The 24,288-nt window shown below is 38.8% G+C and overlaps 3 protein-coding genes across 7 annotated transcripts in view; 1 reads left to right on the top strand and 2 right to left on the bottom strand.

The window, feature by feature from the left end:
- The first annotated feature begins 2,335 nt into the window (after positions 1–2,335).
- On the top strand, positions 2,336–17,759 carry ampd3a (adenosine monophosphate deaminase 3a). 4 transcript variants are annotated; one of them, XM_082540554.1, is made up of 16 exons: positions 2,336–2,370; positions 3,473–3,549; positions 9,992–10,214; positions 10,736–10,910; positions 11,339–11,504; positions 11,604–11,823; positions 11,927–12,056; positions 12,545–12,739; positions 12,877–13,008; positions 13,102–13,265; positions 13,345–13,471; positions 13,989–14,152; positions 16,329–16,449; positions 16,651–16,824; positions 16,985–17,095; positions 17,217–17,759. In XM_082540554.1, the coding sequence occupies exons 1-16, from the start codon at positions 2,351–2,353 to the stop codon at positions 17,391–17,393; spliced, it is 2,376 nt and encodes a 791-aa protein (XP_082396680.1). In that variant the 5' UTR covers positions 2,336–2,350; the 3' UTR covers positions 17,394–17,759. The 4 variants fall into 4 exon arrangements, with proteins under 4 accessions (XP_082396680.1, XP_082396679.1, XP_082396678.1 ...); XM_082540553.1 differs by lacking the exons at positions 2,336–2,370; positions 3,473–3,549 and adding an exon at positions 7,073–7,433; XM_082540552.1 differs by lacking the exons at positions 2,336–2,370; positions 3,473–3,549 and adding an exon at positions 7,078–7,445.
- A 92-nt stretch (positions 17,760–17,851) lies between these two features.
- lyve1a (lymphatic vessel endothelial hyaluronic receptor 1a) lies at positions 17,852–19,706 on the bottom strand. Its single transcript, XM_082540589.1, has 6 exons — positions 19,548–19,706; positions 19,258–19,441; positions 19,033–19,172; positions 18,428–18,607; positions 18,249–18,321; positions 17,852–18,149 (listed from the first exon to the last, which is right to left on the bottom strand). The coding sequence occupies exons 1-6, from the start codon at positions 19,633–19,635 to the stop codon at positions 18,005–18,007; spliced, it is 810 nt and encodes a 269-aa protein (XP_082396715.1). The 5' UTR covers positions 19,636–19,706; the 3' UTR covers positions 17,852–18,004.
- Positions 19,707–21,383: 1,677 nt separating this feature from the next.
- Positions 21,384–24,288, bottom strand: part of LOC309702909 (inositol 1,4,5-triphosphate receptor associated 1-like) — a 30,090-nt gene continuing 27,185 nt past the window's right edge. For both annotated transcript variants that reach the window (XM_082527543.1, XM_082527544.1), the window contains exons 23-25: positions 23,997–24,107; positions 23,743–23,871; positions 21,384–22,333 (exon numbers count right to left, since the gene is read on the bottom strand). In XM_082527543.1, coding sequence (XP_082383669.1) covers positions 22,171–22,333; positions 23,743–23,871; positions 23,997–24,107 — 403 coding nt within the window. In that variant the 3' untranslated portion in view covers positions 21,384–22,170. The remainder of the gene's footprint in view (positions 22,334–23,742; positions 23,872–23,996; positions 24,108–24,288) is intronic.

Raw genomic sequence — 24,288 nt, 5'->3', positions numbered from 1 at the left:
AAAACGTTCCCGTTCCAGCACAACAAAGACCGAACCAGATTTAAATCATTCAGATGTCCCATTTTCACCCCTCCTAAACCATTTAATATATTCAGAAGTATTCACAACAATGAAATGTGCACTTTTTAACACTCATTTAAATCACAGAGGGAATAAAAGATGGGTCTTTCATATCAGCTCAAAGATTATTACTACTCTTTCTTTGTAATTTGAATGATAAGATTCCTGCTTTTAATTTAGTGGAAATTCATATTACAGCTGTTCAAAGTGCAGGTAGAAACAAAGTGAGGATCACAGCGGTGTTATGTGTCCTCTATTGCCATCTAGAGATATTTGACGGCCATAACTGCAATATTATGGCACAATTTAAATTGGTATTATTTATTCACTTAGGTTAGTCAGCTGAATGAAATTATTAATTAACAGTGTTGGGTGAGAACCTTCCTTTTTTATATTATTAGATTACAAATTTAAGTTCTGCCTATCCCGATTGTGAGCATTCACAGTTTAAAAAAAAAAACAAAAAACAAAAAAACAACTGAATGGGCGATCGTGGCTCAAGAGTTGGGAGTTCGCCTTGTAATCTGAAGGTTGCCGGTTCGAGCCCCGGCTTGGACAGTCTTGGTCGTTGTGTCCTTGGGCAAGACAATTCACCCGTTGCCTACTGGTGGTGGTCAGAGGGCCCGGTGGCGCCAGTGTCCGGCAGCCTCGCCTCTGTCAGTGCGCCCCAGGGTGGCTGTGGCTACAATGTAGCTTGCCATCACCAGTGTGTGAATGGGTGGATGACTGGATATGTAAAGTGCTTTGGGGTCCTTAGGGACTAGTAAAGCGCTATATAAATACAGGCCATTTAATATAGTTTTTGTTGTAAAAAGTTTTCATTTGAACGATTTAGATTTGTTTTCTATTTTTGAAGTAGAGACAACTGATACATTTAATAATTAATATAGAACAGTAACTAAAGACAAAACGTGAACCACAAATTACAGAATAGCAAAAGAGCCACACATAGTGCAATAAAACTGAAGCAAAGCAAATGTGCCATCTAGTGGTAAATCAAACGATGGATTTCTTAAATATTAATTTACTTACACTTCGTCTGGGAATTAAATTCCAAGACAAAAGGAAAAACCTGCAGGAAGTAAAACTGTAAAGTGTTCCTCATCACTGCAAAATCACTCTAAGAATAGAATTCTAACCATGTAACGGTGTCACTCCTTCAGTAAGCCAATCAGCTGGTGACGCCAGAGACGTTTTGTCACTGGCGTCACCAGTCTGACTGTGGCATGGTGATGCATCAGCAAACTGATGAGTCTAGACCAGCTGGTAAAAAACCTTACAGACATTTCACAGCTTACTGCAGACTAAACTCCAGGTGTTGCTATTAAACTCAAAGAGCTATCATGAGAATTATTTTAGGTCCTGCTTGTTGTCAGCTAAGATCCACTCACTATTTGAAATTTAATACCCAAATCCAAATGACTTTCATCTGGAAAATGCAGAAAAGAATTATGGTAACAATGAGATCCACATACTTTCATTGTTTGAGGCACTGCTGAGAGGAGAGGGGACAGGCGAACACTCTATCTGATAACAATAATGTCAATCAAAATGATACAGGCCCAAGACTAAGAGCTAGGCCTCTGAAGCCAACTCTAAAAGTACCTTGACAACCTGAGCTGAGAGGATTATCCTCATAATCTCCACCACTATCAGTCTAAATCTGGGACTGGACCCGTTTGTGGTTACACCAGTAAATCTGAGTCCTCTTGTGAGGCGATGTGAGGAGTTGTGCAGTATTCACTTACAGCCACTGTCCACTTTATTAAATACACCAGTTCAACTGCTTCTAAATGCAAATATCTAAACAGCCTGTCAAATAGCAGCAACTCAATGCATTTTTGTAGACATGGTCACGAAAACTTGCTGAAGTTCAAACTGAACATCAGAATGAGGAAGAAATGTGATTAAAGTGACTTTAAACCTAACATGATTGTTGGTGATCTTCTGGGATCTTCCCACACAACCATTTACAGAGATCGTTCTGAAAAAGGGAAAATATCCAGTGAGCGACAGTTCTCTGGGTGAAAATACCTTGTTGGTACCAGAGATGCACGGCGAGAGTTTAACCTCCTAGGATGGTTTTGTCAAACACTATAAAGTCACAATAGCAAAGAGAAATGAAAAATGCATGCCATGAAAGAGTTTGGGTTTTAGGAGGTTAAGTTGATAGAATGGGAGCAATAACTCAAACAACCACTCAATACAAAGAAGGTAAGCAAAAGCGCAGCTCTGAACAGATAACATATCAAACCGTGGAGCAGACGGGATATAGCAGCAGAAAAGGACAATGTTTGCCACTACTGTCAGGTAAACACAAGAACCTGAGGCCAAAATTCATACATGATAACAACCAGAAGACTCTCTCTTTGGATGATCTTTGGATGGATGCTATGTAAATTTATTAAGAAAATGAAATTATAGCAAATTAAGTCAATGCACAATTACAGGCTTTAAAAAAATACCCCCTTTTAGTGAAAACCATTACTTTCTTTGTAGGTCCACGTGTTTATCTAATGCAGTGGTTCTCAATTGTGGTGTAGTACACACTTTTCATCAGTGATTGGAGAAAAGAGTGAGTTTGGGATTGTAAACACCTTTTCCCTAGCTTCTTGAAGTTAGACATGCTATGAAAAGTTTGAGAACTGCTGATGTGATGTGTGTGCCATGCCACTTCTCGGCAAAATATCCTGCAATGCAACAAATCAACCACAAGAGGACATCTCTGCCTCTAAAAAAAAGGAGCGAGACATTTGGGGGAAAACCTAACAATTCATATACTGAGCTGCTGTGAATGTAATTACTACTAATATTAACCTGCCTCATAAAGTTGTGGAAGGTCCATTAATGGCAGACTTCAGGATTCGGTTTTAGCTCATATCCTCGTACTAAGATTTGGCCATGAAAGAGTTAAGGATGGAGCGATGTGTGCTGCTGGCTGGTGGGTGAGAAATCAAATACTTTCTCAGCAACAAGAGCACAGCATGACTTAGATGTTTCTGAGAGACCTTGAGCACAGTTTCAACTCACTTCAGACACAGCAGAGCCTGAAGAGGTGAGTGGACTTATTCGACATACTAGTCTAGTAGCTGAGATGGCCACCATCATAAAGACTGAAAGGCAAAAATCACTTTAATTTTTCCTGCTAGGTCTTCACGTTTGTATCCATTTTTCTCCCCGTCATATAGATATTGACGGGGAGAAACAAATTCTATACAGATTTGTTACACTGTATGCGATCATTTGTCACTCGTAACAAGTTTATGTGTATCCATATCTAAACCACTGATGCATAAAAAGAACACAGACTTACGGGAAAGTCTATCTGACAAGTGTTATAGAATTGCTGAAAGAAGAGCGGCTTGATATTAGTAGTTGAGTGCTTTGTTTTTTTATCTGTACTGTTTTCCAGACCCTGGCCACTGAGAAAGATGAGAAGAGAAGACACACCTCTTTTAAAACAGCACTCAAATCCCGGCTTAGGGAAGAGTGAGTCCTTTTCTCCCCCCCCCCACCCCTCGCTCATGTCTATCTCTCTGCAATGTGGTTAATGGCTTTCTCTTGTGTCATTGGCCTCCCTGTCAGATGTGACATTGACAAAGAACCAATTTGGGGACTCAGTCAGCCACAGCAGTGAGGTGTCTGAGAAACTTTTTTTTGAACGATAAAGACAGCAGAACATAACGAGCTGAATCTGAGATAGGTGTGCGAGTGCTCAGTTAATGGCCTCCTGAAACCTCCTAGGGGTCTTACACAAGTAATAGGAGATGATACATGTTTCCACATTATAGTGCTTTTAAATCAGACTCACAAATACGAGGGTGCACAGACCCACATTAGCACAGTCCAGTGCGAGAACCATTACAATACTCTTCACATTAGCGTCTAATAATGCTGCCTGCAGACCAACACCACTCTCGGACATTTGATCCAGTGTTTCCAGACACACGATCTGAAAGGTTCTTACGATCTAGAACAAAATGTTTTCCTGCGCTGAGGAGTCACAGATAGATTGCAAACATTTGTAATTTAAGCGACAGATTGATCACAGTGTAGCGGTGCAGTGGAAGTTAGCTGCAGGCCTATTCATAGTAATTTGCTAAATATCTTAAAATTATAAATACAATTAGTTTTATTAACGTAAGGAAACAAACATCAATCTACTTTAAAAGATAAAACAATGAATCAGTAAAGCCTCCATTAAAAATTTAAATATGCAGTGGTGTAGTATATAATATAGACTCCTAATCATAATATGAATATATTACATGCATATGTATCTGTTGCTTTTTTATTTTAAAAACCTAGCAAACGGATATGATCATCATCTTTGCTTTGAACTCACAGTTCATACAGGGGATCAGGCTGACTACATAAGCCTCCCATAAGAGAAAATAACCCTGGATCAGGTAACTGTTTTATCAAATGACATCAACACAAATCGAGACAAGGGCACGCTGATGTTAGAATAAATAAATAATAAAGAAAAGGCCCATTTAACCTCAAAAATCTTCTCAACAAACATATCTGTCATTCTGTCACGAGCTGTTCATTTATGGGTTTAATTGACAGAAAAACAAATGAATTAATAGAATATTGATGCTATTGTAGATATAAGCAAACTGATACTTAACCAAAAATGGCTCAATCTCTTTACATAACCTTTGAGTTATGATCTTTTCAAATACTTTCATAACATTAGAAGTTAAAGTCACTAGCCTATAAACATTGTCTACCTGAGGACAAACCTTTTCTGGTGCTCAGAAATTGTGCCACACCTGTTTTCAATTGCTGTTATCTAATAAACACGTGCGCAACAGCATCAGAATTGAATAATATGAAAATTATTTTAATGTACTGCCAAAAAGCTCAGTCTGTCTATTGTTTTAATATCTACTGAGTAGTGACGGAGGATAGTGACTTATGAAAATATGAAATATCAGGAGGGGTCCAGTTTTTTCCAGCACATTCATAAGACTGTGAATTAATGACTAAAAAGGACTCTGGTGGTTATACAAGCAGGAGTCTGTTTTCCTCTCGCCATTTCCGTGTGTGCACACCGTACAGTAGGTGACACACAGCTGTGTGTTTGTATCAGAGAGCATGTGTTCCCAATGGACAGAAAGCAGAATAGTGAAAAAGAGCAGCAGGCTATGTCTGACTTTGACTGAAACCCTCCCTTTGTTGACGGCCAGTTTTAACACATTCACAGTACTAGTAGCACTGCCAACATTATGCCACTGGCTCCTTTAAATAGAAAGAGATGGTAGACTCCTAAACTGCAGACAGCATCTCTTAAGGTATCGCTGAATCTGCGCATACCTTCTTTAGAATCCAACTTGAGATGACGACACGTTCAGATAAGGCTATGGCTGTTGTGCAGATAAGGTAAGCACAACAGGTTAAATGGTTGTGAGGTTGCTATGGTGTAAGCTTCTTCTTTATCTTCTTCTGGCTGCTCTGTTTATGGGTCACTACAGCAGATCATCTGTCTCACCAACCCTCTGCATGTCCTTCTTCACTACATCCTCAATCTTGTCTCTAACTTTGTCTCCAGACTGCTCGACCTGAGCTGTCCCTCCCACTGAAAAACATCTTACCATCTTCTAAGTCTTCCACTTCCAGCTTCCACCTGCTGTCCTTTTGTTAATGCCACTGTGTCCAAACCACATCATAGCAGCTCTCACTATCTATAGAAGGCATAGGTGTAACAATTCTCCAAAACCACACGCCATTTTTTTATTCTCCCCACAGCCGTGATTGCATGATCATGATTGGATCATACAGCTTTTACCAGAACAGAGTGCTGTAGGCTTCAGCAGCTCCAAATGGGTGTCAGTGTATAGGACCACAGCAGCTTTGAATGAGAAAGTTAACTTAAGGAAATCATAAGAAAGAGAAACAGGAACCTGAAAGGAATCCAAATTGATAAAAATAGCAAGTAAAAGTTTAAAAGGGGAAGAATCCAAAATTCCAGCTGAAAGTGGTTGAAATATTTTTTAAAAAAAGAAAAAAAAGCCTACATCTCCTGTTAAATAAAAGTAAACAGTTCAAATTTTGTTAAACAATGAGTAGATGTTGGTATTATTACCCAAAGGTTAGGATTAAATGTACTTATTATAATGGATATTTGGTGTGCTAGACTAAACATAATAGCCAAATAGTAAGCAGGCCAGCCTTGTGCTTTAGAACAGGTGGGTTTAAAAATTATTTTCAGGGTTTTGTGCAGGTTAACATGTCCAGGTTTCAGCAGTAGATTTGGATTGGATGCCCCATTCATCAGTTACCACATTCTAAATATCATTACTACATATTAGACCATTCATTTTGTCTTTATTAAGTACACTTTAGTATAAAAGACTCATCTTACTGTATTTACTTAAGTTATTTCTGCTATAAATATACAGTTTTCACTTTGAGAAAAATAAGAAATGACTGTGAGTCAAAAAAGAAAAGAAAAGAAAAGTGATTCTTGACTTATTGACCCATAATCTGGCAAACATATCTCTCGTGAATGATAACAAGTCATTCTGAGAACATTTTTGTCACAGGGTAGGCGCTGCAATCAATGTTTAACAAAGAAATATATTTTTATTTATTTATCCAGATTAAGTCTCATTGGGAATAAAAATATATTTTTCAAGAGAGATCTGCAGAAGATGTCACCAGAAGTCGCAATAAATAAATAACTAAATAAATCTGAATATAATGTAAAACGCAGAGTTGGTAGAATAACGTTCTAAATCATGGCGACTAAATTCTATTCATCAACATAAAAAAGTCTATGGGGGCAAAACGCATTCAAACATCGCCAGTCATTTTTTGGCAGACATGTTATAATGCAAATGATAGAATTACAGAATTGGCCCGCACGGATGCTTTTTTAACCCGTGTTCTTTTATCTGAAATGACAGCAGCGTCAAACGCGTCAAATGACAAACAGACATGAGAGCAGACTAGGAACAAACATGAAGGACATTCACGCATTTTTGCATCTGAGTGTGTAAATCCCACTGAAGTGAAAGCTACTGAGCCCAAAACAACGCAAGAAACAAACAAAAAACTTAAGCAGTGCTGTTAGTAAAATGCGGCTCAACAGATTTAATCTATAGAACACATTTATCCAGTAAATAATCTGTCGCAGATAGAGCATACAGACAGACGATTTTAAACCGAAACTATGGACCAGTCTGTGTGTTCAGCATGAGCTCCCGCGGTGACCTAGAGAGCCCCCTTTACTCCGAGTTCAAGCTCGACTTACCTCGTTAACCCATCGACCTTTCCGGTAAATCCTGGCACAGATTTTCCTCAAAAGCCACCTCGCAGACCCGCCCCCTCTTTTGTCAGTCATGCGGTGCAGATGGCGTGCATAGGTGAGCGGTCAGGTAAGCAGAGTGCAGAATCGGTCAGATTTAATTTGATCTCCTATCAGAATGTAATGTCGTGTAAGGCGATGGACATGCAGACGCTATTAAAAAGGATGTAGGCCAGCTTGAGGCCGGCCTGAGGTCAGGTTTAGGGTGAACTTTGGTGCTAACGTTGTTGTTGGTGTTGTTTGAAGGCAGCATTCATGGCTGTTTCAGCAGCTGCTGTCTATAAAAACATTCGTCTTTATGTATATTTTATTTCATGTTCATTTAACTTGATTCATTTTAATATAATTATTACAAAGACTACATCGTAGGTCATTCCTCTATTTAACTCTGATATATGGGCGAGGGCAGTTTAGCACACTGAACATTAGGCTGTATTGCAAGCACAGGCCAGGTCCTGCTGTAATTTGTGCAAAGTCTGCCAAATAATGCATATACTTAGTCTTGTCTTTCACACTTATCAGTTTTTTGTTTATTCCTTTCTATACACAAATATGTTGCCTTTAGTAGTTTTTGCTTACAGGTAGCCCTGAAAAAAGAAATCACTCAGAAATGAGGAATCCCAGTTTAATCCTCACTGCCCTTCGTTGTGAAGCACTGAACTACAGTTTTTTTATGAAACAAAAGCATGGGTTTCATCTAAATTATTTAGGTGTGTGTGGCAAGAGAGGAAGTTTAATGATTCATGAACCCATCAGCCAAGTGGCTTTGAGTCTTTCTTTCCAAAGTGTTGTTGTAGAGCCATAAAGGCCCACGGTGATGGTGATGCATTCAGGATACTGTGTGTCCTGATTGATGAGCTTCCTGGAAACACCCTGGCAGAACAGAAGCCGCCTCAGATTACAATGTACCACGCAGTCTTTCTCTGTTGTTGTTTCACCACTACAATGATAATCAAGACACTGTCTGTTAGGTCACGTTTTTGGTTTGATATACTGTAAACAGATTGCGTGTATATACTGTAGTTAAAATAAGGGATTTTTTTTTTCAGTTGTAGTGTTGATGAGAGCTAAAAGAGAATCACTGCTATTCAAAAGAGGAGACAAAAAAGAGGAGTTTATTTTAACAGAAGACTTGCATTCCTTTCATATCTGGTTAATGTTGTTGAACTAACTTAACTAATGGAAGTTATTCAAAATTCTTTCAACATATGTCTGGTGGGGATTTAATGAATTTTATGCAGGTCTGTTCATTATTTATATCAAAGTATAGTACACACAATAGTGTAGTTTATTTTTATGTAACTTGTAACTTTACAAGTCTTCAGGTCGACCCACTCTGATTTGCCTAGAGGTGTGTGTGTGTACTAAAGTCCCATTTTTGAGTGCACACTAATTAAAAAAAGAAAAACTTCACATTGCAAAAAATAACTGGTGTTAATTTCTGTAAATAGCTTATGTGAGTTCTTAATATAAACAATTGTATTTCTCAAAAATACAAGACAAAGAATGCTCTTTAATTTGAAATTCTTGGTTACAAAAGTGAAGAAAATGTCATTTTCATTCAACTTTGAGAGGAAGTTGTACCATAAAGTCTCAGTACGTTATCTAATCTGAATTGAACAATGTTCACGAGTTTCCAGATGTTATTCTAAATATAACTGAGAAAGTGTTTTTACATATATGCATATTTTTCAATTTTAAGACCCACTTTGTAGGGATGTACGTTATCCTGGAGGAGTGTGATAATTCAGCCCAAGTTTAAAATATACTAAGAGGCATTAAAAGCACAACAATGCAGCATTTTCATACAACATTTATTCATAAAATGACTTGTAATAATTCATAAATAAATAAATACATGCATATCTAGAAAAGTACTTGATGAATGAAGAAGCTATAATTGCACCGCAATCACTATTGAGCAGAAAATATCGTGAAAATTCGATGACTTAATATTAATGTTACTGCAGTTAATAATGATATTAAATATTACTGCATTGCGCTGACTGCATTCCTTTATATAAGAGGTGTTAAAAACATCATGCATGACATGAACTTTAGCTTTTAACATTTTAACAAACAGTTCACTCAGAACTCTCTAGGTGGTGATGCTGTGCAATAGTTGGATAATGAAACAGAATAGAATAGAAATATCCTTTATTGTCCCTTACTGGGGAAATTTGGGTGTTCCAGCATCAAAGTGACAGGCAGATGGAGCACGCAGATTCAAAAAACAATTTGCAGCATAATGAAAAAAATACAGTACAGTTAGTAAGTTATTAAAAATTAAAAAAATTATTAAAAACAGAAAAAGAAAAAACTGTGCAAATAAGAGCAGGGATATTAACGGCTATAATGGAACTATAATATAAACAACTTATTGCGTTTGTTGGGCGCAGTGATAGTTATAAAGTCTACCTGCTGCGGCGAGAGAGGACCTGCGATGATGAATGCCCTGTCCCCAAACACGTGCACAGGTAGATTTCCCTGTTTACAAAACACCACACAGTAGTCAGAGCATTTAACGTCCTGACAAGTACTGCAGACCTCCTTTGCACTCTACAGTCAGAGACTTCAGACGCCGGCCATTTTACTGATGCTTCTGGTCTCTTGCAGACATGCCTCGTCAATTTCTAAAGGTGAATCTGAGTGAGGTGGAGGAGGAGACGCAGTTGCTTGCAGAGAAAGTATATGCATCGGCATTAAAAGAAGAAGAAACCAAAAATGCCTTGTCGATGTTCACGATGCCTGAGGACTGCCCAATTGGCCTCCAGCAAGCCAAAGACCATGAACTGCTTAAGGAGCTGGCAGAGCAGCAGTCAGAGGAGACTCTTAAGAGGTAAGTCCTGCTTGGACTCTGAACCGCAGATCAGTCTGTTCATGCAAGCAAAATTATCCTAGTATAAAAAACAAAACAAAAATCCCTTTATAAGACGTATATTTTCAGTTTTGCTTATTATTTATGTGGTGTTAGATATACATGAGCCAAGACTTAAAGTTTTCAGTCTGCTCCTTTTGATTTTTCTTTTGTGGTCTTGATTCTGTATGATGTAATATAGTCTCCTTAGGCACACAGCTCTGACTGTTAGCACTGAAGCCACACCCACCTGTTATTTAAATCTTTTCTTTTCCATAAAAATGGAAGGTGGGGGTAAAGGGGGATGAACTAAAACAGATTGTGCAAAGTTCAAACTGTAAATAATGCAAAGCGGCTCTGTGGAGTCTAATGATATAAATGTGAAGTTAAAACTGAGCATAATAGGCCCCTTTTAATGAGTCATCTTACCATGATTTTAGGTAAAGACTCGTTCATTTAAGTGAGCTTTGCACCAAATGCTAATCAAGTTGCTGACTTTTCAGGAGGAACAGCCTGAGGATGATTCGTTCCAAGTCACTTTGCCTACAAGTCCCAGCCAATGCAGATTGGGCACGCCTAGTGACACCATTCATGTCCCCCAGTTCCACCAGCTCATCTGTGCAGGAAAACTGCCCTGATTATCAGAGGGTTACTATTAGTGGAGATTACTGTGCTGGTGTAAGTACTCTCGTTGAAAGTGCCAACTGGTGTAGTTACATACATATACATCCCATATGTAATATTTTGAATTTGAATATTAAATGGTAAAAAAAAAAAAACTCAGACAAATGTGAAATGACAATATCTTCAAATTGAATGTAGCATGATTTAAGTGTGCAGTATCCAAAAAATCGAATTATTGGAAGTAGAGACAACTGCATGTCTTCCTGCCACCCTCTGAAGGAATTAATTCAAAATCTTAAAAGTGCAAAACTGTCTACATTTTGAAGTATAAAAGATGAATTTAGATGCCAGTCAAAGCATTGTTGCTTCAAAATCTAGCAGCCAGTCACTGCACAGTGTCCCTCCATGATCCAGTGTAGCCTTCACTATTACTACTATTGGATTAGACTTGAATTTATGTTTAATGCTCATCCTCCTCTCAGATCACACTGGACGACTATGATCAGGCCGCCAAAAATCTGTTTAAAGCTCTGCTTCTTCGAGAGAAATACTCAAAGCTAGCCTATCACAGATTCTGCAGAACGACGAGCAAGTTCCTACGAAGTGCTCAGAACACGACCTGGAGCGAGGAAGATGAGGTCCTTCCAGGTATGATGTACGAAGCTGAGCTGTATGTATAACAAAATTTAAAAACATGCTTTGTTCTAATTTATATGAAAGTAATGGAAAAACCTTTGCGACCACCAGACATGTGCCCATGTTCAGAAGCTGGGGAGGATCCCTACTGCATGGACAACATCCCCAAGGATCTAAATTATAAACTGAAGATGAAGGATGGGATAGTTTATGTGTATGATAATGAAGAGGCTTTCAAACAAAACCAGCCTCATGACCTTCCTTACCCAGACTTGGAGACCTTTGCTGTAGAGCTGAGTCATGTGCTTGCCATGACTGCAGATGGACCCACGTAAGTTTCCAAAACAATTATGCAGACATGCTGGTTGAAAAACCGGTTATCATCCATTCTGCACTTTTTAGAGAATGAACTGAGTGTCACTTTCAATTTTCAGGAAAACCTACTGTCATAGGAGACTAAATTTCTTGAGTTCAAAATTCAACCTCCATGAGATGCTCAATGAGATGGCTGAGCTCAAGGAATTAAAACGTGTGCCTCACAGAGATTTCTACAATGTTAGAAAGGTTAGTATTCCATCTCTGGGAAGTGAGGCAACCATTACATCTGACTGAACTTTAAAGTGAGTGTAGATACTAAAGCATGCTCTGCAAACTACCCAGATTAACCTGCAGCTGTTATCATTTAATTGCTTGGCAAAAAGCACTTTGAAGAACTTCTGAATGTGACAGCAATGTCGTTTGTAGAGGAGGCAGAGCCTGAAGCCTCAGGGGAAGCTTCACCAATTACACCATCCAAAATAAGAGCTGGTTCTGCATCTTTGGCACAAAGTGAAGCACATTTTCAGTGCTGCTGCTCCTTTTGTCACAACAGAGCATCACCTCCACTCTGAGATCCATCTGGAAAGGAAAAGCTAGTTGAGGTGGTTCAGACATCTGTTTTAGTTGCCTCTTGGATTGCTGGGCCTGAATACCTTCTGAGCATGCCCAACTGGGAGGGGTTAAATATAGGATATTAGTGCGTGCAGACTGAACATACGGTTTCTTTCTTGCAGGTGGACACGCACATTCATGCAGCTGCATGCATGTCTCAGAAACATCTGCTCACCTTCATCCAGAAGACGTATCAGACTGATGCAGAACGTGTAGTTTTAGAAAAGGGTGGACAAAGAATGACACTCAAAGAGGTTTTCCAGCACCTCAACAAGGACCCCTATGACCTTACTGTGGACTCTCTCGACGTACATGCTGTGAGAAATATTGTCTATTCTTTTGAATTCAAATATTCCATTAAGACAATATATTTAAGAATTTCAGATTTTGTCTTTCTGCTGCTTGCATCATTCTGGGATTCTGAATCACACTTTATGATTTATTACATTTACAGGGGAGACAAACCTTCCACCGCTTTGATAAGTTCAATGCGAAGTATAACCCAGTGGGAGCCAGTGAGCTTCGCGAAATCTTCCTGAAAACTGACAATGTTGTTAATGGAGAGTATTTTGCTTGCATCATAAAGGTACTATCATCATTTGTAGCATTTCATCAATTTCAAGACGGAGTGATGCAGAGAAAACTTGATGCACTCTTCCTCTCACCATTTTTTTTATAGGAAGTGGCCCATGGCCTGGAGGAGAGCAAGTATCAGCATGTAGAGCCACGCCTGTCCATCTACGGAAGGTCTCCTGACGAGTGGTACAGTCTGTCCAAGTGGTTTATTGACCACAAATTATACTCTCCAAACATAAGGTGGATGATTCAAGTGCCCAGAATATAGTAAGTGCTTCATGCTGAAAATGCAGGCTTTTAATGTAAATGCATTTTGTGAAATCTAAAATTTACTTTTATGTTGCAGTGATATTTTCAAGCTAAAGAAGCTGATACCCAATTTTGCCAAGATGCTGGAGAACATATTCCTTCCTTTGTTTGAGGCCACAGTCAACCCACAGAAACACAAAGAACTTCACATTTTCCTCAAATATGTAAGATTTGTTGTACCAAAACAGATCTCAGCAAATATTATGAGGATCAGTTTTGCACAAAAAGATGTACTTCATGTCTTCAAATGATGCATTTATGTGCAGTATAATAATAGTTGAGTGATATAGCAGACTATACTGTAGTGGTAAGCAGATGCACCCATTAGGGCAATGAAAATATAATGACGCATCAATATGAAAACATGTCTTTATAATATAAACTGGCTTCATAAAATGTAAAATTGTTCAGAAATACACTGTATGGGCAAAGGTATTGTGTTCCACTACTTAATATTGAAGTACAGGTGTTTTTAGTCCCATTGCCACAGGTGTATAAGCTCCTGTGGGTGTAACCTGCAGGTGGCCCAGTACGTCTGTCCATATATTGCACAATATAAAAATAACTGACTGTTGATTGGTAACATTTGTGGAAACAAATGACTAATAACCATTTAATATTAATACCTGCCGGGCTTCATTAAAAAATCCCAGCAGAAAATGACTGTTTTTGTGGATGCAGGTGTCTGGCTTTGACAGTGTGGACGATGAGTCCAAACACAGCGATCACATGTTCTCCTTCAGGAGCCCAAAACCAGAACAGTGGACTTCAGTTGAAAATCCTCCATACAGCTACTACATCTTCCACATGTACGCAAACATCATAGTCCTCAACAACCTCAGAAAGTAAGTATCATTCCCCAGGTACGGTGAAGTATCAGAAGCAGGCAGATTGAATTTACTTGATGTCTGCTAAATGGGTGACTCAATATAAGTATATGAAACCCAAGGTAATTCAGAGTTCTGCACAGAAAGGGAGAAAAATGCAAAGACAGTTAAAACATGTCAACTATATGTGTATATCATGATATAAAGCTGTATTACTCTACCCTGTAATGATTAATCTTTAGATGGGGAAACACAGACAAGAAATTAGGGTTAAGATGAAGTTGCAGACATGCTTTAAGCCCCAATTTAAATGTTTTATCTCAGATGTACAGAAAGTAGAGCAGGGCGATATGGCCAAAAATATTTATCACGATATATATTTGAAAATTTGCGATAACGATATAACCGACGATATAATTGATGCGAGACAAAATACAACTCCACAACATTACTCGCGCAAAAAGACAACCTTCCATTTATTTTCACTTAAACAAGAAGCTGGTTTTTATGTACATTAAAGCTTTATAAAAATGTAACAGTGCAAATGCAAATTCCTTGCTGAAAGTTTAACCAAACGGCATTTCCAGTAGAAATGGGCTGACATATCCTGAGCATAACCATGTATAATATTCACTGAAGTTAAAAAGAGGTGCTTTGCAACATTAAACTGCAGTGTGCAGTACGTATTTTTCGGACCATAAGGTGCACGGGATTATAAGGCACATTAAGCGAAACAAAGCAGTCAGATAAATCAAACTTTATTAAACTCATTCTTCTTGCTTCCTCCACTTCTGTACCATTGATTCATTAATGTTGAATTCTCTGGCAGCTGCTCTATTCCCATGTTGTTGCAGTATATTAATGACTAACCTGGTATTGTGGATGGATTATCTCAGTTGTTCTCCTGACTGAAGTTTGGTCCGTTTACAGCATCCTGCCATGCGATTGCATTTGTCTCTAACCATGAAGAACCTTCACGTTAACTTTTATAAGTGGAAAAGTGTTAGTGTTCGTCCTCCAGCTTCACTGTTTATGTTATGCTAACATAGCTGTGTCGCTAGCGATCACGTAGCACATAATTATATACCAGCTAGCCCAACTTCAGTAACCCTACAAACGTCACTGCTGTTTAGTTTCCTGTCTTCATTTATGTTGGAAGTGATAGCAGAGCTGTACGTTTGATTTTTTTTCAGAAATCTCTCAGTCAGAACATGCTATATCATGCTTAGGTAACTAGCGAAACTAGCGAGCTAACTTCCGCTAGCTTCCTGCTAACTTCTAACTCCGTTAAATGTAATAACTTTTGTTTTCATGGATGCCTGGAAGTTAAACTTCATAGTTACACCTGGTAAAGCAGCAATGCTGATCGTTTTATTAAAGATGAAAGAATTTAGACAGTTTTTAACTCTAAGTGATGCTGCAGTGTTGTTTGACCTGAAGCATACGGAGTTTAGGACCCAGATTACTCCCAGATTTAAGAGCATCTTAGTCCGACAAATACGACAATAACAACGGCCGCTTGCATGTTCTGCAAAAAAATGTGCTTTGTTGTGTATCTGACGGACAAACACCAAACCAGTTCCACATCACTGAAGTTGCACCATTTTTACAAACCAATTCTGGTTCATCTGTTTCACTCAACAATCGGCCATGTGCGTATGAAAACAAAGGCACTGCGCATGCGCGTTTACTCCCATTCTATCGCGATATTTCATTTTCCTATCGTTGCCTAACATTATACCGGTATTACCGTGAACGGTATAATATGGCCCAGCCCTAACAGAAAGGTTGTACCAGCAGTGAAGACCATAAAAAATAAAAGCTGATTCATTTTTTAATATTCTAATTTTGGAAACGCACAGACGGCTTAAGAGGTATCTGCCCTGCCGAATAACTGACAACTCCTTTGTGTGACAATAAGAATACTTTTTTCTTTCGTAAACACATAGATGAAGGAAGACTTGACATGGATGTAGGACATGTTAGACCCTGACCTAGCAGTGTGTGTCCAGCCCTCAAAAGACAGTTTATTCTGTCACTTTGTATAACTGTCAGTGGAAGAGTGACTAATAAATTACAGGAAAGCCAGTTCTGAACTACTTGATGCTTAAAGCTGATCGGCACTCGGTGTGATGAAGATGATTAAATGCTGTTATGTGATGTTGCTTATTATACTCTTCTGCGTCTTGTATAGAGAGTGTGGACTGAACACCTTCCAGTTCCGTCCCCACTGTGGAGAAGCTGGATCACTCACTCATCTGGTCTCTGCCTTTCTCACTGCTGACAACATCTCACATGGACTCAACCTGAGGAAGGTACTCACGACTGTCCCGAGTTATAAACCAGTAAACCACAAAGCATTGCTTATAAACTGCAGAATATCCCAAAGGTCACCGCTATAGTACGGACTCCAACTCACTCAGCATTAAGATAAAACACACAATGACAGTGTGTACATTTGTGTGTTTTCCCATCTTTCACGTTCACGAGCAGCACCTCTGTCAAACTTCCTACAGAGCCCAGTGCTGCAGTACCTGTACTACCTAGCCCAGGTACCAATTGCAATGTCTCCACTCAGCAACAATGGCCTGTTCCTGGAATACTCCAAAAGCCCGCTAAAAGACTTCCTGCACAAAGGTCTGTGTGTGTCCCTGTCCACAGATGATCCCATGCTGTTCCACTACACCAAGGTAAAAAAAAAAATAAATAAAAAATCTACAGGAAACTGTGTTTTCAGGTCATCATTCAGTGATCCAAAACCATTGTTTGCCTAACTAATACAGTATTTGTTATTTTGATTCATTTCTGTAGTCTGAATAAAGCTTATCTGCTATTTGTGTATCCTCTGAGGAACCACTGATGGAGGAGTACGCCATAGCAGCTCAGCTGTGGAAGTTCAGCACCTGTGATGTGTGTGAAATAGCCAGGAACAGTGTGCTGCAGAGTGGGTTTTCTCACCAGGTGTGGTCACATCCTTCATTTGAAAAAAGACAACATAAATTCTGTCTTAGCAGGCATTGGTCAACTCACACAAGATCTAATCATCCTTTCTTCCACCTACTGTTGTGATTACTTTTGCAAGGATAAGATGCACTTCCTGGGAGAGAACTATCTGAAAGATGGACCCGAAGGAAACGATATCCGTAAGACCAACGTCGCCCAGGTCCGGATGGCCTACAGACACGAAACGCTGTGCAATGAACTCAGCTTCATTGTTGATGCAGTGAAGGCTGAATCTATGAATTCCCACAGCGAGTAAAGAGGACCTCACATTTGACAGAATCGAAGCATGTTGCACTCTAAGATATCTACATTTACCTTTATTTATTTATTTTGTAAAAAGTGCCTCTGGCTGGCTGTGATGGAATAAAAACTTCAATAAAACTAAAACTAAAGGGGCAATACTTAACTAATTGCAAATTAATAGCAGATGGGTTTTCTAAAATTGAATTGTAAGGGACGATGCTCAAGTATTCAAAGGCAAAGCTGTGGAAGCCCACAAGATCTCATAGAAACTTTTCACAGCCCATATCAGACTTTAGAGTTACCAATGAGAGAACAAACAAACAGTTTGCTTAAAACAAGCTTCAGTGACTTTTAAAAAAGCTTGAGAGATACTGAAGAGTAAAAACTAGAATAATGTGGATTTAAGAAGTGGGTAAACCTGCAGAAAAGCTGTTATTATGAGTTTTTGTTGTGTAGAACACCAAACCCGTATGAGTATTTAAAATCATTTTATTACAAACACTGCCCTCCAGTGGCTAAAATGCACCATTTAACAGAATACAAAAAGAAATCACGTTACAGCCATTCTGTCTCTTAATTTAACACAAATCGAGGATCACAAACAGTTTCTCATCAGAATAACGTTTACTGTGCGTCGTCGCCCACTTCTATCCTCTCATCTTCCTCAGCAGCTTTCTTGGTTTCTGTAGGGGTCTTCACACAGATCCACTCTTCTGTCTGGATGTACTCTTTCTGCTCTTTCACGTCTGACTTCTGAGAGCAACGTCTTCTGTTTTTTATTAACAGATGGACAGGAAAAAGATGTAATAATATGCAACAAGAGAAACTTTATTGTGTTTTATGTATTATTAAAAAAAAAAGCTCTTACAATTTGAGGTATGTCAGGATGATTGTTATAAGCAGAAGAAGCGCACAGGAGCAGAAGATGAGCACAGCTTTTCCTAAAATATGAAACATGCACACTGTTGATAACGAGGCCTTTGCCTGTCTATTAGTCTTGTGCTGTGTTAACTGACTGTGACAGAGTTCAGATTACGAGTCCCATACCTGCAGTAAAGCTTTGTGAGCTGCTGGCAAAGCGGGCTGGTTCTATCTCACTGTCGAGCGTTTCAGGAGTCGAGGAGGAAGATGTGGATGGTGGTGTTGTGGTGTGGTGTGTGTGACCCACGCCATGTGTGCTCTTCAAAGGACTGTCAGTTACTTCATCCATTCGTTGTATCGCTGCATCTGTGCAAAGATTAGACGATTTTCAAACAATTCTGATTATTTTTTCTTTTCTTTTGTACTTCCTCCTGTTTGAAATGATGATTATGTTTTGGAAAGTGCTAGGAGTGTATTGTATGTATTTGAAAAACCTTCGATAAAAATGCTCTCCAATGTTTTGTTTTTTTTTTTTTTTTTTTTTCCCCATCCTAGTTATGTGGAATATACTAAAATGCTGCTGAATACAAATTAAAATCCAATGCGAATACAATAAAGAATCAAAGTTTGTGTTAAGAGTATTCATTAATACTAATGTATTCTTATTTACATAGACTATACAGCAGACCTGTTTTATTCTTTGAATAACAAAGCTGTGAACAGCATGCACAATCACTTTTTAAATATCTTTTGTCTCTTCATAAGTAAAATGCAGGTGCAAAGTTACTCACCTGTCTCGTTGAAGCAAAACACATCAAACTTTTGTTTTACGCTGGCTCGCCAGGGCACCAAGCCGCTCTTATTCCTGCCACAGCTGGGAATTGGGTGGATGCGGGGAATGACTGCGAAGTGTTCATCAATCCATCCAAACCTGAACAAAATATTACATTAGGTGCTCCTCGTTATATTACTCAGAGGTGATACTGAGGTGATTTTTTCTCTCACTTTGGTCTCACCTGCATGTTTCTAAACCTCTAGAAAGAGCTTTCTGTACTTGTGCTTTTGAAGCAATGTTCAGTCCAAAGGACCAGCAGAGCCTGCGAGCTTCACTGGCATTGAAAGCATACTCAAGCTGGTTGAGCTCATTTAAAGATGTGACCAGCATTACTCCTGCAATACTTTGATTGAATCCTGGGGAAACTGGAAAAAGCATATTTATATTTACTATATATGGTAGTACAATAATCTATATATATATATATATATATATATTTGTACATATTAGAAAATATGTGAAATAACTTACCTCTGAGGTTCCTTATGTCAGTCATTTGAACAGACAAGGCTGAAGTAACGAGCAGCGCTGCTGGGAGGCAAAGCCAGATGATGTTCATGACTGGTCAGAGTAAAGACAGATGAATGCTGGGTATCACTGCTGCTGCAAGGTTTATGTGTCTCTGAGCCAAAAGGCACGGTTAAATAGAGGTGATCATGCTCACTGGGATGTGTGGACTCTGTCACTGCCAGAGAATAACGGAAAAGGAAGAAGGAAGTAGTGCACATGGGTCAGATCAAGAGCCATCCTATGTTCTGGGAGCAGGGCTCAGGAGACGATAAGTAATACATCAAAAACACTAATCTGCAGAAATTCAGTAGAAGGGGAAAAGCAGTGCACACGTGTTCCCATTCAGCATTTTTAATGTGAAATGTTGTTAAACTTCAATAAATAAGTTATGTTTTCAGGTTCAACTGCAACCAGTATTTTTACAGGCACAATATATATATATATATATATATATATATATATATATATATATATATATATATATATATATAATATAAACACTCACATTTACTTATTAGAATTCTCTTTTGAATCTTATTACATCGAAAAAGAAAGTTTATTAAAATAGTTTGCTTACTCTCTTTGCACTGAATAGAATTGCGTAGTTTTGTTGTACTTTTTGTGTGATGAAAATAAAGAGTCTGTATATAGTAATTCTATTCTATTCCATGATTCTGTACAAACAATATATTAAAAGGATAAAGTGAAAGCACAAAAGGTGGGATTTGCAGTAGAGTTGTGAAAGTTTCTGAAAACCATGATGTAATACACTCGAGAAGAGATTCTCTTCTGTCCTGATGATTTCCTCTCTCTGGGAAATTCTCCATCATGTGTGCGCTTATTATCTTTGGTCTCCTCAGATGAGCCTTTGGCACGCGGCCTCCTATTTCCACAAAAACATTTCTCCGCAAGCCCCGATGGCAGGAAATGACGCAGAGCCTGCTGACGAAGATGCAGCAGGGTTTTTGACAGATGTGAGGTGACACTCTGGATTAGAGCAAGAATGCTCATCGTACATATCACCTCTCTAAGAGTGGGGTTTGCATGTCCTTAAAGTTGTTATAGAATTAAACTAAATTAGACTATGAGACTTTCAAATGGGAACACAATAGAATTTCCCAACAGGTCTTGGTGAGAGAATTTAGACATTTTTCCAGCAAAAGTATCCTGTGGCCTCTGTTTGCACAGTTGCATCTGAACAAAGCATGGTCTAGTTTTGCAGTGTGGATACACACCATCACACCACACACCTAACGCAGACCCTGTAACCATAACTATAGCCCCTTAACTTTATCGACTATTACATTCTAACCCCCAACCATAACTCTGACCCTAACTGCCCCCTTTTATAAAAATTTTGTGGACATTGGCAGGTTTTTTCCCCCTGCATTCCAAAACTATATCATAACAATGTGATTGGATACTTGCAATATTGACCCTGGACCAGCATTGAATATGATGATCCAGGAACAACACCAATATGGGGATATCAGATTATTCTGGAACAGAGTGGAGATATTTGGTCTTAATGCACAGCTCCATGTTTGGTGTTTGGTGAGAATCAAATACAGCAGACCTCAACTCAATGGAAATGCTGTGGTGCGACTTTAAAACATCTGTGCAGGAATAAATGCCCCCCAAACTCGATGAAATGGATCAACAAAGAAGAATGGGCCAAAATTCTGACACTTCAAGTTATTGCTGCTAAAGGTGGTTTTACAAGCTACTGAATCATTGGCAGTACTTAGTTTTCATAGCAACGAATATTTGTCGCTACTGAAATGACTAGAGGAAATATTTCAGGCACTTTTTATTTAAAGGAGAGGTGACAGACCATAAAATGAACAGAGAACGGACAGCACAGGCGGCACACATGTGCAAAGACAGAAAAGGAATCATGAAGTCTAAACAGTGCTCGTTTACAAGAAAAAAAAATCTCTCAGTGCTCTGAAGTAACAATCAAACATGGCACAAATGAGAACCATGAGCTGAGTATTGCACTTGAAGAACTGCTGTGGAATGTGCTTACATTTGAAACATTTTTTTAATAGAAAAAACAACAGATAAAAACATTTTTCTTTAAATATGTATTAAAAGTCTCTCAGGGACTTCATTATCTATCAAACCTGAGAGATTCTATTGTGTAGATAAATATACAATGTTTCTACTGTGGCATTTAATGAAAAAGTGCCATATTCAGCATTCAAAGTACCAGAACCAGAATGTATAATTACAAGATCTAATTTAATTAAATATCTATTTCAGCACACAATATAATTGGTCCCTAAACAGAATCATCTTATCTTTTGCTGCAGCAAACATCCTTTCAACTTTTCATTTCAAGCAAGATTATAACTTATCTCTGCTGACCATGAAGAAGGCCTCACGAGCCATAAAGCCTCCCAAAATGTCTCTGACCCTTGAGTATCGGGGTCATTTGATTCAAGTGTGTCTGATGATATGGTAAACTGGCAGAGACGTGATGTATGAGGTCTCTGTTATTCTGTTTAGCGGGTTCTTTCGTTGCACTCTTACACCCAGTCCAAAGATCTCAATCAGTGTCTCACACAAAGTTCCTCTTCCCTTATGTGTCCTCGTGTCGGTTGTAATAGTCACTGAAGAATGAATAAATACTGAACACCACACACACAGCCACAAACAGCGTCAAAGTGAGCCATAGAAGCCGCCGACTCGTGGATACCTTGGGGCAGAACTCGCCTACTACAGCCAGGACTTCCTCCATCCTCCTGCAAAGATAATAAGTTCATATAGCAGGTGACAAAATATTGGGCAGGGGAAAGTGCTCATTATGGAGGAACTACAGAAGTTTCTTTAAATTACAGACATTATCTAAACTATAAAAAGACAGGGAAAAAGACCGTATATATTTGTTGAAATAATGGCTGTGGAGGCTAATTTTACTCTCACTTTTAATCCCACAAGATTAATTTAGCGATACGCATGTAAAAGTTATATGCAGCTGTGCAACCTTTGCAAGCTGTGCAAAGGTCTTGAGCTTTTTCCTGTAATTTTTTAAAGTGGTCTTGAGCAAAAGTTGCCAGACATTGGCTGCGTTTTCACTCATTTTCAGTCCAGTCCTTGTACCTGACTATTTTCTTTCTTTTTCTTGTTTTGACAAATGAATCATTCAAGCATAAAAAAGCCAACACATAGCAAATTAACAAAGACCTGACACACGACCTGAGTTGATCCATGTACCGTTTATGTTTGCTTTTATGCTCTATTTTCACATATGTTTGCAAATGCTTCCATAAATCACTGCACAAATCACTGAGTGTTTTGTGCTTGGACTTATTAATCTTTTCTGTTTTTTTATGTGTTATACTTTCAGCACTTTCTGGGTTGGTTTCCTTATTTTTATGCCTTTCTAGTTTTAGTTTAGTAATCTAGGTTCTGTTCATGGACATTGTTTGTACTCAGTTCCTTGTTTCAGTTATCCTGCATCTTACTGTTAAGTCTCTGTCTCTGTTAGGTGTTTTCCTGTTTTATCTTGGTGGTCTTTCATCTCTTGTTCTTTGTGTGTAATTCTACTTCCCTTGGTGCGTTATTTCTAATTAGTTCCAGCTGTATTTCCCAGCTGTTTCCACTTCCCTCATTACTTCTTGTAGTTATTGTCTCCATTTCCCCTTAACTTTCGTTGAGTTGTCCTTGGCAGGTGTCTTACCTAGTGCTGGTCTTTCCTTGTGCTTTCTATTGTTCCCTGAATGTTTGCTTTCCTCATCTTAATACGTCATCTTGGATACTTTCCAGACTTTTTAAACCTTGGTAGCTGTCAGCATTAAAAGCTCACCTTATGTTATTCTGTCTCAGCGTCTTGCATGTGGGTCTGTAATAAGGTCTACCATCCCCACAGCAACTCATGAGAGAAATGAGGTGTGGCTAAAGACTTTTGCAGAGTACTGTAGATATAAACTCACTCTTTGTGATTTTAAAAATGGGTTTGTGGTGTTGTTATAATTTTTTTATGTATTTTCAATTAAATGTAACATTTTGTGTGTAATAAAGAGATTCATCTTCCACTGATCATGAATTATTTACAAAAAGAGCACATTGTTGTGCTTATATCAATACTATCAGAGATGAGCATAAATACACAATTTATATTTCCTTTTCTAACATGACAGAGTGAGTTCACCTGCTGTTCTTAAGCCTCTCTCCGCTCTCTTCGTCCTTATTTTTTGTTTCCAGCAATTTGTCCGCAGCACTTTCATCTTCACGTTTTTCTTCCTGAAGCGCCTTGCCTTGCTTCAGTCCATCTTGGTAGCTGCGTTTGAAATATTCACATTTACAAGTGAAATTGGGACACACAACTGAAATGATTTCTGATAAACAACTGTGTCATCACACTGTCCGCTTATCTACACTAAAAAGCAGAAGAGAGGGCCTCACCCTTTTTGATAGGCCTCCTCTTCGATATTTGCCTTGATCTCGGCTCGGAGCTCCTCCAGGTTTACTGAAGGCTTGGCTGGCTCATTTTCCTGCTCCGACACACTCTTTCCACTGCATTGTTTCAGATAGGAAAGAACAATTAGCCTTGGACACCGTGACGATCACAGCAGACGTAACAAAACACTGTTACAGTCAGGTTCCATCACAGTACTGCGGCCCGGTCGTATAACGGATGAGACGCAGCGCAGGCCGAGTGGGATGTGCATCCCACCATCACGAGAACGATGAGTAC

Source organism: Aulonocara stuartgranti, assembly GCF_965226115.1.
Source record: "Aulonocara stuartgranti genome assembly, chromosome: 1".
Lineage (NCBI taxonomy): Eukaryota > Metazoa > Chordata > Actinopteri > Cichliformes > Cichlidae > Aulonocara > Aulonocara stuartgranti.
This window is presented reverse-complemented; position numbering and strand designations above follow the sequence as displayed.

Coding starts and splice junctions, on each gene's coding strand:
- ampd3a (XM_082540554.1), top strand. CDS start 2,351: ATGTTTGCCACTACTGTCAG. Junction 10,911..11,338: donor GTGGAGATTACTGTGCTGGT/GTAAGTACTCTC, acceptor TCCTCCTCTCAG/ATCACACTGGACGACTATGA. Junction 12,057..12,544: donor ATTTCTACAATGTTAGAAAG/GTTAGTATTCCA, acceptor TCTTTCTTGCAG/GTGGACACGCACATTCATGC.
- lyve1a (XM_082540589.1), bottom strand. CDS start 19,635: ATGAACATCATCTGGCTTTGCCTCCCAGCAGCGCTGCTCGTTACTTCA. Junction 18,608..19,032: donor GTTTTGCTTCAACGAGACAG/GTGAGTAACTTT, acceptor ATCTTTGCACAG/ATGCAGCGATACAACGAATG. Junction 18,322..18,427: donor CTCACAAAGCTTTACTGCAG/GTATGGGACTCG, acceptor TTCATATTTTAG/GAAAAGCTGTGCTCATCTTC.